Source organism: Gopherus evgoodei, chromosome 5 (assembly GCF_007399415.2).
Source record: "Gopherus evgoodei ecotype Sinaloan lineage chromosome 5, rGopEvg1_v1.p, whole genome shotgun sequence".
NCBI lineage: Eukaryota > Metazoa > Chordata > Testudines > Testudinidae > Gopherus > Gopherus evgoodei.
The window spans coordinates 25251366-25268582 of record NC_044326.1 but is presented as its reverse complement, the minus strand read 5'-3'; the positions used below and the strand labels follow the sequence as shown (position 1 = coordinate 25268582).

Below are 17217 nucleotides of genomic sequence, written 5' to 3'. Positions count from 1 at the left end.
GGACGTATAAACAGCAATCCTACAGTGCACTCTGCTGTAACAGGTGTGATACAAGGAGGGCCAGGGAGCGGTGAGAGAGTGATAGAGGGGAAATATATAAGCCCTAGGCTAATTAAGGCATGGTTCCCTGTAGACTAGGGAGGCTGGCTACAGGTTAATTGGAGCACCTGCCGTGAATTAAGGCCCTGTCAGGAATCTAATAAAACCCCATGCTTCAGGCAGTCAGGGAGGATGAGGAGGAAGGAGAGAGAGGACTGGAACTTGGAGGTGTGTTGTGAGATTTGAAAGACCAGAGAACCGAAGTAAAGGAGACCCTCCCCCAGCAGAGGAGGGAGACTCCCTCCCCCAGCATCTAAGGACTGAAGGTTCCACACCCAATCAGGAAGTGCATCAGGGGTTGAGAGGGGCAGAGACAGAGTGAGGAGCAAACTCAGACTGCCTCCCCTGCTTCCCTGTTTTACCACCTTCCCGGGCCTCTAGCGGGGCCCTTGGTGCCCCAAGAGCAGGGGCAAGGGGTGGCATCTTAGCCCCCCCACACACACCAAGAAAAGCGCAGGACCCATCATACTAATATCGGCCATCTTGTCACCGAGGCTAAATGAGCTCTGGTGACTGGTTGTCAGTTGGTAGAAATACTATTTCCCGCTAAGTGGATGTTGTGCACGTTGCAGTAGAGTCTGTTAATTATATAGCACAGACAATTAATGGACAAGAGAAAGGCTGGCTGGCTTCCAGCATTTTCTCCACCTGCTTCTGGTACAAGTATTTGGTCTCTGAGGACTCCAATGCTCCCTTAGGTAGGGAACATGCACAGTAGGGGAACATCTATGTTTAAAAAGTCTTATTTTATTTTCTTGAGGATGCAAAGCATCACCTTACCTTCGTAGTACCAGCATTGGTACATAAGGCAGTAGGACAGATAGTCCATCAAACACATAGTATAGGCATGTGTAGTTAAGATGGCTTTAAGTCCATGGTTCCAAGCCCAGTTGCACAAAGAGGATGGACATGGCTTCCAAGCCCCCATCTTCTAAGCTGGCTTCACTGCTGTGCTGCCATTGGTGCACTAACACTGGGAGCAGCTTGTCCATTTAAGAGCTCATGAGGGAAGTTAGAACTGCACAGAGCAAAAACGGACAGGCTTGGGAGGGAACAGCACATACGGCAGCTGGTTCCTGATGTCCTTCTCCTGCCCACAGTCCATGATCTCCTTCACTATGTGAAGCGACTCTGGCAGATTAATTATTCAAAGTGGCCGAAGCCGACATATGCAGTGGTAGGAATTGATGCTATGCAGCTACTTTCCCTTCCTCAGACTCTTCTCTGCCTCTTTTATGCCATTTGCTCACCAATTCTTCCTCTCGTAAGGGAGAAAGCATATGGTTCAAAGTGTGGAAATATATTTTGTATTTCACAATGAAGAGTAAATCTCCACCCACAGCTCTCATGAAGTTACAGAAAGTCCTGATGGCAATGGAACCAAGGTAGTTCAATGCACATGGGTGGAATGATGTAAGGAACCTGCACAAGAGGCATTCCCTGTGCACCACAAAACTGTACTCTATGGTGGCTCTGTCTGGCCAATGTGCAGGGTTTCCATAACTATGTCGATCCATTGGCCAAACGCCTTCTCAAAGCGTGCATAAAAGCTGCAGAGGAGGCTACTGCTGCTTTCAGGCTGCAGCAATGGCATACCTTGCATTGGCCCTAAATACTGAACTTTCTATATGCAAATCCTATGTAATCAGGCTTGGTACATGGTTCAGGATTTGCCTCAAAAAGGAAAAAATTTTTAGTAAGTCATATTTCTGTGATAATATATTTGTGGATGTTATCCATCTCTACAGTGTTTGAGTGTACAGATATATAATAAGTTTGGAATATAATGTACAGTCAGAGGGTGAAATTCTAGCCCCACCAAAGTCAATGACAAAACTCCAGGATTTCACCACTATTTTTTTTCAAAGAGAATACAATACAAAACCAATTTTGTGAGGCCCACGCTCATGCAGAATGCACAGCAATTTAACAACTGCAGTATGATGAAACAAGAAAATTTCAATGGTTATTAAGAAAAGTTTGTCAGCATAATAAAATGCTGATAGAACAGACTGAAATTCTTAAATTTAATAATCATCAGGAAACGTTCCATGAAGTTTCCAATCTATTTAATATTTACAAACCAGTAATATTTTCCATAACTGTGCCTGTATAAACTTGAGTGCAACTCACAGATCCAGTATGCCCATTAAAAACTATTCAATCATTTCTTTCTCCCATCTCTGCAAATTCAGCTCCAGAAGAAAGTGATGGCTGATATAAAGCATCTCACAGTTCATGTCACGACCCAACCAAGTATTTTACTTGCTACACTGCACTATTTGTCTTTACCACACATTGTGTAATTTAGCTTGCCTCTCTTGGAGCACAGGATAGACCACTGGTTCATGAAAATGAAAGGAACAACTGACAACCACCTTGTATCCAAATATGAAAAAATAAATTGCCAGTAAACTGCTCCAACCACTGACCCATCTAAGAACGAAGTACTATAAAAATATCAGCCCCTTTTGGAAAATATACCTAGCATACCATGATCTAGTTTTATCTAGTTTTATCTGTTTGTGTTTGGTGATTTTGTTTTGTTTTTTCACCATCTAATGGCTCAGCTGTGTCCTTAGACCTCCAATGATGATTCAAAATGTGAAAGAACATAGGTGTTAGACCAGCAGCCTCCACAATGAACTGTTGGTCCACCAAAATTCTTCCATTCTCCAAAATCCATGATCACCAATTACACATCTTCTATGGCTATACCAGTGAATAGGCACCGTTTTACCAAAAGTAGAGTTAGTCAAATGAAACATGCTTTTCTGTCTGAAATGCATGGATCTGGAGCTAATATAAACTGCAACTGACCAGAAGCAGAACAATTTAAGCAAACAAGCATGTGTAACTATATAGTCAATTGGAAGCAGTCTTGGTACTGTTTATTTTTAAACTTATCTGTACCCTAGAGCAGATCATTAAGGTTTGCAGTTTACCAATTCTGTAGATGGGGCCAGTTTATAAATATATAACACACACTCACTCCCTCCTTCCAATCTGTGAGACCTGGACTTTTTTCTGTTCTTTTTTGTTGGTATTATTTTGGGAAGGCTAATAAGCAGATTGTGCATTTTGTTTGAAATGAACCAAAGTTCGTGGTCATCCTGATCTCTTTCAGGAATGAGTTCCAAATTCACAGACAAAGCACTAAGAAAACTCTGTCTCCTGCACACACGTGTTACGCTCTTGAGGTTGACAGTTCCATTGTTTTAGTGCAAAGTCGCCATCAAAGGTGGCCAGGGTCACACACAGCGTAAGGTGGCTTCTTGGGTAACTAGGGCCAGTACCATGGAGGGTTTTGCAAATGAGGATCCAATGAAGAAAGCATGACACACATTGGAGTGAGTGTTCTGGGCAGACTTTCTGGTGGAGCAAAGGATTTACTGTGTTCTGAAGCAGCTGTAGCTTTTTTAAAGTTAGCAGTTTCATAAGCAGACATGAAGAATTACAGTAATCGAGTCTGCAGGTCACGAATGCATTGATCACTGTGGCTAAGACTAAATCTGACAGGAAAGCGCATGCTCATCTTGCCAGCTGCATATGGAAAAGGGTGCTTCTTGTGACTGTCACTATTTAGGTGTCCAGAAGCTGTGGGGAATCCATATGCACAATGAAACTGTGGGCTTCAACAATCTGAAGGAAGATGCTGTCAGTGCAGAATGATATTACAGAGGTGGCAAATTCTTCAAAGTGCTTCCCACTAGCATCACCTCTGTCTTCTTAGGACTCAGCATCCGGCAGTCATTTGTCATTCAGTTGCTGATCTCAGTTAAACCCTTAGACTGCTGGAAGATGATGCTGTTTAATGAGGATGGGAAATGGTGTAAACCTAGATGCTATTTGCATATTACTAGCATTTTAGTCCATGATGTGTCACAAACTCACTCCCCTCATGGCTTCAATAGATGAAGAACAAGACTGGGGAAAAGATGAGTCCCCATAGGACTCAACAGGTGGGAGCTCTGGAAGTGGAGATGCAAGTGCCCATCACCACTCTAGGCATAGCCCAAAAGCAATAGGTGAAGGTGTCTCAGTGTGATCCTGTTGCCTCTATTGCACCTATACATTGAAAGAGGGGGATTCCATGACCAATCGTATTAAATTCTGTGGAGAGCTCCAGCAATGCCGGTTTGGATGAACCTTGTCAGCGGACTTCTGTTTAGCTGCCTGCTTCCATGTGCAAATGCAGTTGTCCATGCTAATGGTTATGCACATTTTTAGTCCTTTTGAAACTATAACCCTTAGTATCTGCTATTGTCTACAGCTTACATTTCTGAAATTACACAAACTAAGAAAGTGTATCCACTATACAGCCATAACTTTAAAAAATGTTTTTACATTACTGGAGAAGTCTTGCAGCAGTTTTGATTAGCCAGAGAACAGTATAATAAGGAAGCAAACAGACAGCATGGTCTGGGAGTCTTCCATTAGTGGCAATAATATACTTCCATTTAGTAGCTTGAAAGAAGAAAGACTGGTATGCACTGTATTGTGATGAAAGGCTGTAACTAAAGTATGATTCTGTGTATTGCTGTAGTATACACATTTTTGTCCAAATGGTGGGGACAATTTACCCCACTTACTGAATTATGTTTTTAAACAGTTTACTGTTGATAGGAACACCGCAACTGGTTTAAATTCAACATATTACAGAATATATTGCATTGATACAGTACTGTACATTTCCTCTTCTAACACAAATATTTCTGTTCTCACAGGCTCTGTAGATTTTAAAACCAACAATAGCTGCTGCTTTGATTACAGCTCGAGTGCAGTGTGACTGATTTGTTACTCTGAGCTGAATCATCCTGAAAGAGAGCTGATTGGTTAAAAAATTGCTGACTACCATGGCAACTAAACTTGTGACCTAGCTAATGTGAAATGGGTATTTCTTTGCTTGAATCAGAGCCACAAGTGAAGATAGCAAGCCAAATCTGGGCCTGGTGTAACACCACTGATGCCAGTCGAGTTACACCAGAGATTGATATGGTTTACTCTCTGTAAGAAATGGTTTTATTTATACCTTTTTTTCTTGGTATGCTTGGTGCTGGGATGCAGAACAAAATCCTCAAATATTTATTACATTGCAGAATGTCAATAAAGTACAGTATACAGACAGCAAGGAAATGTTCATTCCCTGGTATTGATTCTGCATTTTTATATTCACCATCAGACCCTTTGCAAAAACAAATAGTATTGTGTATTAAAAAATCCCTCATTATCATAGAAATGTAGGGCTGAAAAGAACCTCAAGAGGGCATCAAGTACACCTAGACAATCTATGATGGGTGTTTCTCTAGCCTGTTTTTTAAAGTTTCCAGTGACAGGGATCCCAGTCCTTGGAAGCCTACCCTTATAGTTCGAATGATTTTTCTAATCTCTAACCTAAATCTCCCTTGCTGCAGATTAGGATGATTATTTCTTGCTCTATCTTCAGTGGACACGAAGAACAATTGTTCACTGTCCTCTTTATGACAGCCTTTAACATATAGGAAAATGTATTATGTCCCTTCTGCCTTCTTTTCTCAAGAACATACACATGAAGATTTTTTAACCTTTCCTCAGAGGTCAGATTTTGCAAACCTTTTAGCATTTTTGTTGCTCTTCTCTGAACTATCTCCAATTTGTCCACATCTTTCTTAAAGTGTGGTGTCCAGAACTGGACACAGTACTCCAGTTGAGGCCTCACTAGTGCCAAGAGTGGGACAATTATCTCCCATGTCTTACAGCACTCCTGTTACTACACCCCAGAATGATATTTGCCTTTTTTGCAACTGTATCATGTTGTTGACACATATTAAATTTGTGATCCAAAGTAACCCCCAGGTCCTTTTTAACAATACTGCTGTCAAGCAAGTTATTTCCCTTTTGTAGCTGTGCCTTTGATTTTTCCTTCTGAAGTGTAGCACTTTGCACTTACCTTTATTAAATTTAATCTTGTTGAATTCAAACCAATTTGCCAAGGCTGTTTTGAATTCTAATCCTGTCCTCCAAAATGCTAGCAACCCTTCTCAGCTTGCTGTCATCCACAAATTTTATAAGCTGTGACAAAGTTCCTCCTCTACCTTGGTGGGTCCTGCGCTTATTGGCAGATTTGCTCACCTCAGTGATCTTCCCCCACAGTCTGGATCAACTCCTCCTGTGTCTGATCAGGAGTTGGGAGGTTTGGGGGAACCCGGGCCCACCCTCTACTCCACAGGGTTCCAGCCCAGGGCCCTGTGGATTTCAGCTGTCTATAGTGCCCCTTGTAACAGCTGCATGACAGCTACAACTCCCTGGGCTACTTCCCCATGGCCTCCTCCAAACACTTCTTTATCCTCACCATAGGACCTTCCTCCTGGTGTCTGATAACGCTTGTACTCCTTAGTCCTCCAGCAGCACACCCTCTCACTCTCAGCTCCTTTCGCCTCTTGCTCCCAGCTCCTCACACGCACTCCCTCTCCTCTTGCCCCTCCCCACCTCACTAGAGTGAGCTCCTTTTTAAACTCAGGTGCCCTAATTACCCTGCCTTGATTGGCTGCAGGTGATCTAATCATCCTGTCTGCCTTAATTGGTTCTAGCAGGTTCCTGATTACTCCAGTGCAGCCCCTGCTCTGGTCACTCAGGGAACAGAAAACTACTCATCCAGTGACCAATATATTTGCCCTCTACCAGACTCCTGTACCACACTGGTCTGGTCTGTCACAAAGCATACTTTCCACTGCATTATCCAAATCATTAATGAAAATATTGACTAACATCAGACCCAGGCCAGACCAGGTGGCCCAGGGTGCCATTTGATATGCCCTCCCAGTTAGATAACAAATGGGACTGGCTGAATAAGTGACAGATAATCTAGTCATAGTAATCAGCATATAACAGAAAGGATTAAAAGCCTCTCAAGAAACATCTAAGAGAATACTGAAAATCCACACTATTATTCAAATGGTTATTTCCTGTAATGAGCAGGATGAGAGGGCTGAGACATCAGAAATGGGGACAATCACTTACTGAAAATAAAATTTGAGCCCACCTGGCACAGGCCCACAGTGAATGTGGGGTAGAGCCACACTGCCCTAGAAGGACATGAGGAGTCACAATGCCTCAGGATGATAATACCTTCTAGGGCTCCTAGGATGAAGGAACGCAATGGGGCTGTAATTGTGATTGGCTGCTGCCTGGGAGGAGGGAAATAGGGAATTCCTGCCCCACCTGGATCCATTTAAAGGCCAATGAAAAATCTGCCACCAAATGGGGAAATGATGCATTCAGTTAAAAATGCTCTCACAATGCATCCAATTGCATTAACATTAAAGGCCAACACCAACAATTTTAAAACTTGACAGCATAAAGTTAAGCACCTCAATCTGTATCGAGGCTCCCAAATAAGTGGCTTCATTTGCAGAGATGCTGAGCATTCACAGCTTCCACTGAAGTGAATTAGACATCAGAGGTGCTGAGTACCTCTGAAAATCAGGCATTTATTTGGGAACCTTAATATGGATTCAGGCACTTTGCTTTAGGATCCCAAATTTGAAAAAATTGGCCTGAATTTCCACACTTGCATACAGTGGATAAAATATTGCACTAGAGTCACTTTTTTTCACACTTTGGATCTGATATGGAAAGGCTGCAGAGCTCTTGAAACTTCAGCTGCTGTCAGTGGGTGTTCAAAACCTCTGAGGATCAGACCCATTATGCATTAAAATAAATTCATCTTTAAATAACACGCTTGCAACAAAAACTCTTGTATCTAGAATCAGTGAAAACCAAATGCCATTTCATTATTTGGAGCTGTTAATTTCCTTTGACTCATTCTAATGATGTAGCTAAAAAGGGACATACATCTGGTTTTGTCACCAATCACTGAAATGTCATCTGTTAATGTCATGCTGATGCAGAACCTGTACTTCTAGCTATAAACATATGTAATTCTCATAAGTTTCAAATGGGAGTCACGAACCCTTCACATATAAAGTACACACATTCCTTAGTAAAAAAGAAAAACAAAACCCATACATGTTATGGAAAATGAGAGCTGACACTCCATTTATAAGCTCTGTTTTTATTTCATGCAGAACTACAATGTGTTTGGTAAAATTATTTAGAATTCCCTTTTTAGATACTTGATTCAAAAACTGTCAACACTTATAATCTTGATATATGAGTATCAATGAGAAAACCAAGGCAAAGTGGTTCAAGAGACTTACCCAAAGCCACATTTGAGGTCTGTGGAAGAGCGAAGAATAGATTCCAGCTCTCCTAGGTTTTATTCCCCAAATCATTCTTCCTCTCCAAATCTCATACAGTTCTTGGTAGGCTTTGGAGCCCCAGCAGGTCAGCTTTTATTATTTTTTTTTATATTACCATAGTGCCTAGGAACCCCAGTCATGGACCCCCACAGTTCTAGGTGCTGCACAAACACAGAACAAAAAGGCGGGTCCTGCCCCAAGCAGCTTTTCCCCGTAGGAGGAAATGTTTTCAGAATGAAAATTGTTTTGTTTCCCTCCCGCTCACACACATCCCAATCTTGTACTAGAAGAAAAGCATAAGCAACAGAATGTGACAAGTTATTTTGAAGCTGAGGCCTGGTGAAAAATCAGAAGTGTGAAAAATCCACAGACATAAGCAACATATTTAAGTCGACCCCCCACACCAGTGTAAATAGCACTAGGCTGATGGAGGAATTCTGTCATTGGCCTAGCTACTGCCAGGATAGAGAGCATCTATACTGAAGCACTACAGTAGCACAGCATTTCAAGTACAGGCAGGCCCTGAATCCTGCTGAAGTGAGTCTCTTTTTAGCTCAAGGAATCATTACAGACCTTTACGATAAAAAGCGCTGGCATTTTCCTGAAACCAATAACAAAACAAAAAACCCTGTATGTGCTGGTCCAGATTCTGTTCTCACCACAGTAACTCCATTAAATGTGGTTTGCAGAGTTGTAGTCGTGTTGGGAGACATGGGTGAGGTAATATCTTATTGGACCAACTTTTTTTGGTGGAAGAGACAAGTTTTTGAGCTACACAGAGCTCTGCTTCAGGTCTGGAAAAAGTAATCAGAGTGTCACAGTTAAATACAAGGTGGGACAGATTGTTAAGCACAAGGTGTAAACATATTGCAGAGACCAGTTAAAGTGAATTGGGCAATTAACACCTCTGCAGTCATAGGACAAACAAGGGTTAGTAGATTACACATTGCTGTAATGAGCCATAAAGCCAGTGTCTCTGGTTTTATGATTTTTGGGGTCTAGCAGAGTTATGAATTTAAGTTCACAGGCTTGTCTTTCGAAGGCGTTTTGCAGGTTTCCTTTGAGGACAAGGACTGAGAGATCCCATACAGAATGATCGCTTTGTGAAAAAGTGTTCACCCATGGGTGATAGAGTGTTTTTTGTCTCATTTTTCTGTGTGAGTTCAGTTGAGAGAATAGTGATTATCTCATTTCACGTCGTTGTACCTAAACCAGAGCATCAAATGCCCCACCAACAACTATGTGGGTGAAACCACACCAATCACTACACTCTCAAATGAACTCTCACAGCTGAAAACTGCTTGAATATCCTCAGTGCCAACAGAATACAGTGCAGCGCGCTTCCAGCTCTACCTCTTCCCTCCAACAGAAATGCACAGAGCCCAATATCAGCACTGAACCTGTAGTGAGGGCTCCATAGTAGTTTGGGGAATGGAGAACAATTGCAAGGAGACAGCACCCACTCTTTCCCCAGGGGTATTTATATACTCATCACTCAGCTAACTGGAGAGGACAATCTTGGCATATCTTTTGCATGGATAAATATCTGTAAAATTTTTGTTATATAATTGCATACGTCTCTTACATAAGTAAACAACATTTACTTTACCATCTGTTAGTAACTGAAAATTACCAAGCAATTTTCAAAAAAAATAAAGTAATTTGACATGACCATTAGTAGTTATCTTACTTGGTTTTACTAATTAAAAATTACTCAGCATTTGCTGAGTGTTCATAATAGACATAACTGAGGAACACCTGCAAGCTCCTTGTTGCAAGAAGAAGGAAACTAACAAATTAGTGTCATTTAAGTAAGCGAAGCCATTCTACTGCCTAGCATGTGTGGAACTGCTGGTGCAGATGGTCACCATGTACTGGAAACTGCTATATGGATCACTGAAAGGGATCAAGTAAACACAGATGGAGAATACCCTGACAGGTTTCCAGTGTAGTTCAGTAACTAAAATATGATTATGTTGCTGATACGCAGACTTGGAGCGGAGCTCTGTTCCATAATACTTGGATATGCATGTTCCCGAAGGTTCTAAGGTTTAGTAATTCATTAGGGATGGTTTAGACAGTATTTGGTCCTGCCATGAGGGCAGGGGACTGGACTCGATGACCTCTCGAGGTCCCTTCCAGTCCTAGAGTCTATGAGTCTATGACATTCATGTAGTATAGTGAAACAGGCAGTTCAATATACAGTTCTATGTTGGATAATGATGTTCGCAGAAGTTACTGTGAGCAGAGCTTGGGCTATATTAAGAGTTGGGAGTGAAGCAGCAGCATGCACTGTTTTTACCATTCTTTAATACCTGTCCGAGTTTTCTAGAGCACTTCACAAATAATTAGGCCTTGTTATACCCAATGAAGTGTAAGAGGGGTGTTAATCCCATTTTCCAGATGAGCAAACCGCAGCACAGAGAAGTTAGGTGATTTGTTCCAGAACTCTCACATAATCAGTGGTGAGCTGGGAAACAATGCCCCTTAAGTACACATGTTCCACAAGTAACAGAAGAAGCTGCTTCCTGCAGTTTTCTACACTCAGCAAAGAAAACTGTTGACAGAAGATGGCAAGCAGAAAAGAGTGGAACTCCTGAAAAGTGACTAAGAAGGAGAAAAGTGAAAGTCTCATCTACCTTTATTTATAAATATTTGGAATTTATGTCACCTATAAAGAAATCTCAGGCTCCACTAACAACTCTCAGTTACAATAAAACACATGCGGACTCTGGATAGGTCACTTCTTCTTGGAAGCAACTGCTTTAAAATAATACCTTTATTCATTGCATGTATTATAGGGTGACAATACACTTGATAAACTGAAGAGACCCTTAACACTTGTTCCTCTTCTGTGGAGTCTGTAGTCAGGTCACTGGAAGGACTCCCTGTAAACAATCAGCCAGCGGAGGGAAACAAAACAAGTGATGGCACCCTTACCTCCAACCCCATCTTCAGAATCAACCTCGTAGATGCTCTCCCCTTCCATGTTCTCTGCAGGATCAGGCTGAATGCAAGGTTTTCTAGTGGTGACCTGTTTCAGGCTCCAGAAGGAAGATGAATCCACACACACTGCAGCCAGCAAGTAGTATCTTTCAAACAAAATGTAAAAATAAAGCCATTGGATTATTTCTGCTAAACATTTTGGAGTTTGCTTTGTTTCCTTGCCCCCCAAAATTATGAGATCTTCTGTATCAAACAGTTCTGATGGCAGAGATCCTCATCTTGGGCCACAGAATATCCCTGGACAGCTCTAAGAATGAGGTTTAAGCAGAGAAACCACTTGTCATAAACATACAGCTACGGGTAGCATAAAATCTCTCTTTACCCTGTAAAGGGTTAATTCCTCTTTTACCTCTAAAGGGTTAAGAAGCTCAGATAACCTGGTTGCACCTGACCAAAAGGACCAATAAGAGAAGAAGATACTTTCAAATCTGTGGGGGAAGGTTTTTGTTTGTGTCTTTGTTTTGTTCTCTTCAGTCAGCAAGGAACCAGGACAGGAAAAATACATGTCCTTAAGCATATCTGGACTAAGCATCTAGTATGCAGAAATAGTAAGTAATAGCAAAGAAGTGTGTTAGATTATCTTTTGTTTTAGCTTGTGAATTTTCTCTATGCTAAGAGGGAGGTTTATCCCTGCTTTCATAACTTTAAAGTTTTGCCTAGAGGAGAAATCCTCTGTGTTTTTTAATCTTTTGTTATTCTGTAAAGTACTTACCATCCTGATTTTACAGAGGTGATTCTTTTACTTATTCTCTCTTTATAATAAAGTCTGGTTTTTTTTTAGAATCTGATTGGGTTTTAGTGTCCTAAAACCCAAGGATCTGGTCTGTGCTCACTTGTTACCTATATGGTTGGTAGAGTATTCTCAAGCCTCCACAGAAAAGGGGGTGAAGAGGGCTGGGGGGATATTTTGGGGAAACAGGAACTCTAAGTGGTCCTTTTCCTGAATCTCTGTCTAACTCACTTGGTGGTGGCAGCATACTGTTCAAGGACAAGGTGGAATTTGTGCCTTCATTCCAATTTATCCAGTGGACAGTACATCTGTAGATAGGTGTAAAGATTGGATTGCACAGAAAAAGGACAAACAAAACCCCTTATGTGTGTCTAAAGATGAAGGGAAACAGACAGTAGGAAAGCTCGCTCCTTTTCCCAGATTGGACCTAAGTATCTACCTCTTTCTATTACCCACCTCCAATCTATGTTTCTGTCTCATACTCATGTAACTTCCACATCTTTATTTTAAAAACAAAAATCTCACATGGATGGAAAAATATACTGATGAATCAGGACATGTCCATGTCTCTGAATGGAAGAAACCAACAGCAGTAGAGCAGGGATGAGTTACTAGAGTAGTTTTTGAAGAAAGAGGCAGAGAACTATTTCCAAGCTTCACACACCATTCTCAGATGCTCATGATTTATATAATATGAGAGGTGAGACCAAAACCACTCTTCTTCTCTGGGTATGAGTTTTGCAAACCCGTTAGACTTAGAGAAGAAAATAGAAAATGAAATACAGCATTAAGAACACATTGGCAGACCTGTGTCTTAGATGAGTGAATTGGGACAGGACAAGAACACAACACAAGATCAATGGCTTGGATCAAATACATAACGATCTGGCCTACAGAACATAGGTCAGGTACTACAGGTTACAGAGCAGTGCATTGACAATCTTCAGCCTTTGTGACTTTCCCATGAGTGAGTAACTAATTTCAACTGATAAATCTGTGGCACCAAACTCAAGGTCCTTCTCTTTTGCTTTCCCACATCATTAGTACTCCAGTTAAACTGCTCCATCCAACAGCCTTTTACAGAGAAGGCTGAGAAGGGGACAGAAAATTCATAGTGACAAGTGAGTTGGGCCCATCTATGTTTTGTTGTTTTCAGTTTCCTTTCTTCAACTTATTAACAAATTAGTACAGTGACATCAACAAATCAGTGTGTACACATTTATTAGAAAACAGTCAAGTGCTAGGTCATTTTGTTGGTAAAAGAAGTGCATACCTAAGTGTTTTACACCAGATGATCTCTACATCTTCAATTGCTTCAAGCTTTCCACTCAGCTTCTGCATGTTTTTGTCCACTTTCCTCTGGTTGAGCCAGCTCTTTCAATGTGCCATGTATGAGTCATGTTATATTGCATGCAAGGCACTGCAAAACACTCAGCAGATGTTCCATGGAGCGAAAGTTGTTGTCACCCTTCTTGTAATGTTCTGGCTTCTCAACCTCATTTTAATGTTCCAAAAACGGTATTTCAAATCAAGGCTCAAGTTTATCAGAACGATTATATCTACCATTGGCTGGGGTTTGAGGATTGAAAAAGGGTCTATATAGTAACACTGATTTTCAGTGACGAAATATCCATTAGAAAAACTCTTAGTTTGGTAAAAAAAATCAATAATAAACAAGTTCCATTTAATAAAAATAATATTTTAACATACTTACCAAATAACTGGAGTTCAGTGGCCATAATATCAACATCGGGTGAGTGTTCACATCTGAAATATTTAGATGTCATATGTAGATCTTGGGTATTTTGCAAGAGTGTTAAAAATTATGGTCCCTGTTTATAAACTACGGTGCCATCAACTATGCACCCCATGGCTTGAAGAAATCTGTTTTATTCTTTCCAGGATTTAGTAATGTTTCTGTACAACTAAATGAATTTTTAGCTAAATGTTTTTAGAAAGTCTGTAGTGCAAATTCTCATAATTTGAATTTTCAACCAAAAGTACTTGTGAGTTCTTATAGTGGAAATGTTTCCTGGTTCCATTCAGATCATCTGATTGTAAACATTGGCTGGACAGATTAGTCCTTCTATAAAGCGATAGATATTGTTGTGAGATTTCCATAAAGTGGCTGGTGGCCAGAGGGTATAGCACAGTGTCTAGAAACAAGAGTACTTGTGGCACCTTAGAGACTAACAAATTTATTTCAGCTACAGCTCACGAAAGCTCATGCTGAAATAAATTTGTTAGTCTCTAAGGTGCCACAAGTACTCCTGTTCTTTTTGTGGACACAGACTAACACAGCCGCTACTCCGAAACCTGTCTAGAAACAAACGAAGTTACCTTTACCCATTGAAATGTACCTAATACAGACACACACTTCCATGTCTAGTGCTGAAATGTCAGAAAGACAATGATTTGAGCATGGCTTGCTCTCCCAGAGACTAGATCACAGAGGTCTGAGATATCTTTTTTATCCAAATAGCGAAGATATAACTATGCTAATATTTGATCTACAGTAGTTTTTTCTATTCCCCAGATTTACCAAAGAATATAAGGTGTATGCTGCCAGACAGAATATTCTCTTCAGCCTGCACTACTTAGAGCTATTAACATCCAATTAATTTTGTTCTACTGTGATATCAGTCAAAGGAAAGAGGTCTGATAGAAAATGTTCAATATATATGATGCAGGTGTTATGCTGCTTAATATATTTGTTTATCTGTGTCTAAACATAATTGTGTGCCTTTGTCAAAATCTCCTTAATGTAGTTCACTTTACAATGTGGTACTAAAATAAATCACCTTTATATCCCTTTATGAAAACATATATGTGCAGAGTAGTAAATTACAGAGATTCCAAAGTATTAAATGTATGATTGTTGGTTACCAATACCTAATTTGAATATTATATTACAGTTCAGGTACTTCCCAAACACTGAATTGCTAACTGTGCTGAGAAATTAATTCCCAGAGAACTCATCTTTCTCTAGTTACAAAATTATCACTAGGCCTATTATGGGAAACGAGTGAGGTGAAGAACAAAGGGAAAGAGTAAAACTACTTTTTCAATCGTGTATTATTTTACATTTCTTCCTTTTCTAACATACTTTCCTTTATTTCATGCTTGCTGAATCTCTCCATGTTCCATCTGCACAATGGTTACTGTTAACAACACTTCAACATTTTTTATTTAGGGGAAAGGATACTTTATTGTTCAGTTCCCTAGTTATGAGAATTTTTTTAATTAAAAACTGAAACCAAATTGCTGCAGCATTACTGAAAACTTACAGCTGCACAGATGTAATCACAGCAGCGGGGTAAACGCACAGAGGTGAAATGTTTAGAGCAGAATTGCTTCACACTTGGCTGTGTTGGGGATTAGCTTTGCTTTCTATTTGAGACACATGAATTTGGAATTTAAGAAGTTCGCTGCTCCTTTGTTTTTACTTCTGGGCTATAAGGCTACGTATAAGTCATGAACGGAGTTAGTACAGAACCGAAATGATGCATTGATGGGTTCCACACATTCCAAATTTGCAAGGGTCAAAATGCCTACAGTATAAGTTATTGCCTTTTGCTTCATCTCATTTTTAAATAGTATAATGCTCCTTTTTCAACCTACTGCATGCCCCTCCTTAACACAATGCACACATTTCAACACCAAGTTCCAGGAGGTAGAGCAATGATGTGTAACCTGTGATCTCGGTATGCTTGTTTCCTTTGAGGTGCTACACTGTTATCCTCCAGGGTGACTGTATTAAGAAACTTATTTGAGCATCAGCTTTTGTGGGCTACAGCCCACTTCATCAGATGCATAGAATGGAACATACAGTAAAAAGATATATTAGACATAAAAGAGAACATGAAAAGGTGGACGTTGCCATACCAACTCTAAGAGGACAATTAAGATGAGCTATTATCAGCAGGAGAAAAAAAAATTTGTAGTGATAATCAAGATGGCCCATTTCAGACAGTTGTGTGAGGAAACTTAATATGGGGAAATAAGTATCCTCATACCCTCTTGTCAACTGTCCGAAATGGGCCATCTTGATTATCATTACAAAAGTTTTTTTCTCCTGCTGACAATAGCTCACTTACTTAGCCTCTTAGAGTTGGTATGGCAACTTCCACCTTTTCATGTTTTCTGTATGTAGATAGATAGATATATAGATAGATATTTCTTCTTATTATATGTTCCATTCTATCTGATGAAGTGGGCTCTAGCTTATGCCCAAATAAATGTGTTAATTTCTCAGGTGCCACAAGTACTCCTGTTCTTTTTGTGGATACAGACTAATATGGCTGCTACTCTGAAACCTGTATTAAGAAAATGTGTATTTGATTATGATCTGAAAGTGAGAGCAAACTTAAGTGTTTCAATCAGCACCATTGCTATGGGAAGGATGCAGGGGGACAAAAGCAGGAGCCTGACAGGCTCAGGGAGAGCAAGGGAGCTCACTGGGCTCTACCTAAACCTCAGGTAGCCCACACAGCTGACCAGGGCAGGGGGAAAAGGGAAATGCTGAGAACCAGCAACCAGCTCTAACTCTCTTAGGGTATGTCTACACTACAAAATTAGGTCGAATTTATAGAAGTCGATTTTTTAGAAATCGATTTTATACAGTCGATTGTGTGTGTCCCCACTTAAGACCATTAACTCGGCAAAGTGCGTCCACAGTATTGAGGCTAGCATTGACTTCCGGAGCATTGCACTGTGGGTAGCTATCCCACAATTCCCGCAGTCTCCACCACCCATTGGAATTCTGGGCTGAGCTTCCAATGCCTGATGGGGCAAAATCATTGTCACTGGTGGTTCTGAGTAAATGTTGTTAGCCCCCCGTCCCTCTGTGAAAGCAACGGCAATAAATCGTTTCTCGCCTTTTTTCCTGCATTACCTGTGCAGACACCACAAAGCATGGAGGCCGCTCAGTTCACTGTCACCGTATGTCTCCTGGGTGCTGCCAGACATGGTATTGCATTACTACACAGCAGCAACTCATTGCCTTCTGGCAGCAGACGGTGCATTACGATTAGTAGCCATTGTCGTCATCTCTTTGATGCTCTTTTAGCTGACTTCGGTGAGGTAGGCCAGGGGCGCCTGGACATAAATAGGAGACGACGATGGCCAGCAGTCGTAATGCAC

The 17217-nt window shown here is 40.8% G+C and overlaps 1 protein-coding gene across 5 annotated transcripts in view; it reads right to left on the bottom strand.

Annotated features, from left to right (window-relative positions):
- Positions 1-17217, bottom strand: part of PPP2R2C (protein phosphatase 2 regulatory subunit Bgamma) — a 292304-nt gene that overhangs the window by 129239 nt on the left and 145848 nt on the right. For 2 of the 5 annotated variants that reach the window (XM_030563255.1, XM_030563254.1), the window contains exon 2: positions 11280-11431. The exons of the other annotated variants lie outside the window; for them this stretch is intronic. In XM_030563255.1, the coding sequence (XP_030419115.1) occupies positions 11280-11328 (49 nt within the window). In that variant the 5' untranslated portion in view covers positions 11329-11431. The remainder of the gene's footprint in view (positions 1-11279; positions 11432-17217) is intronic. 5 annotated transcript variants of the gene reach the window in all.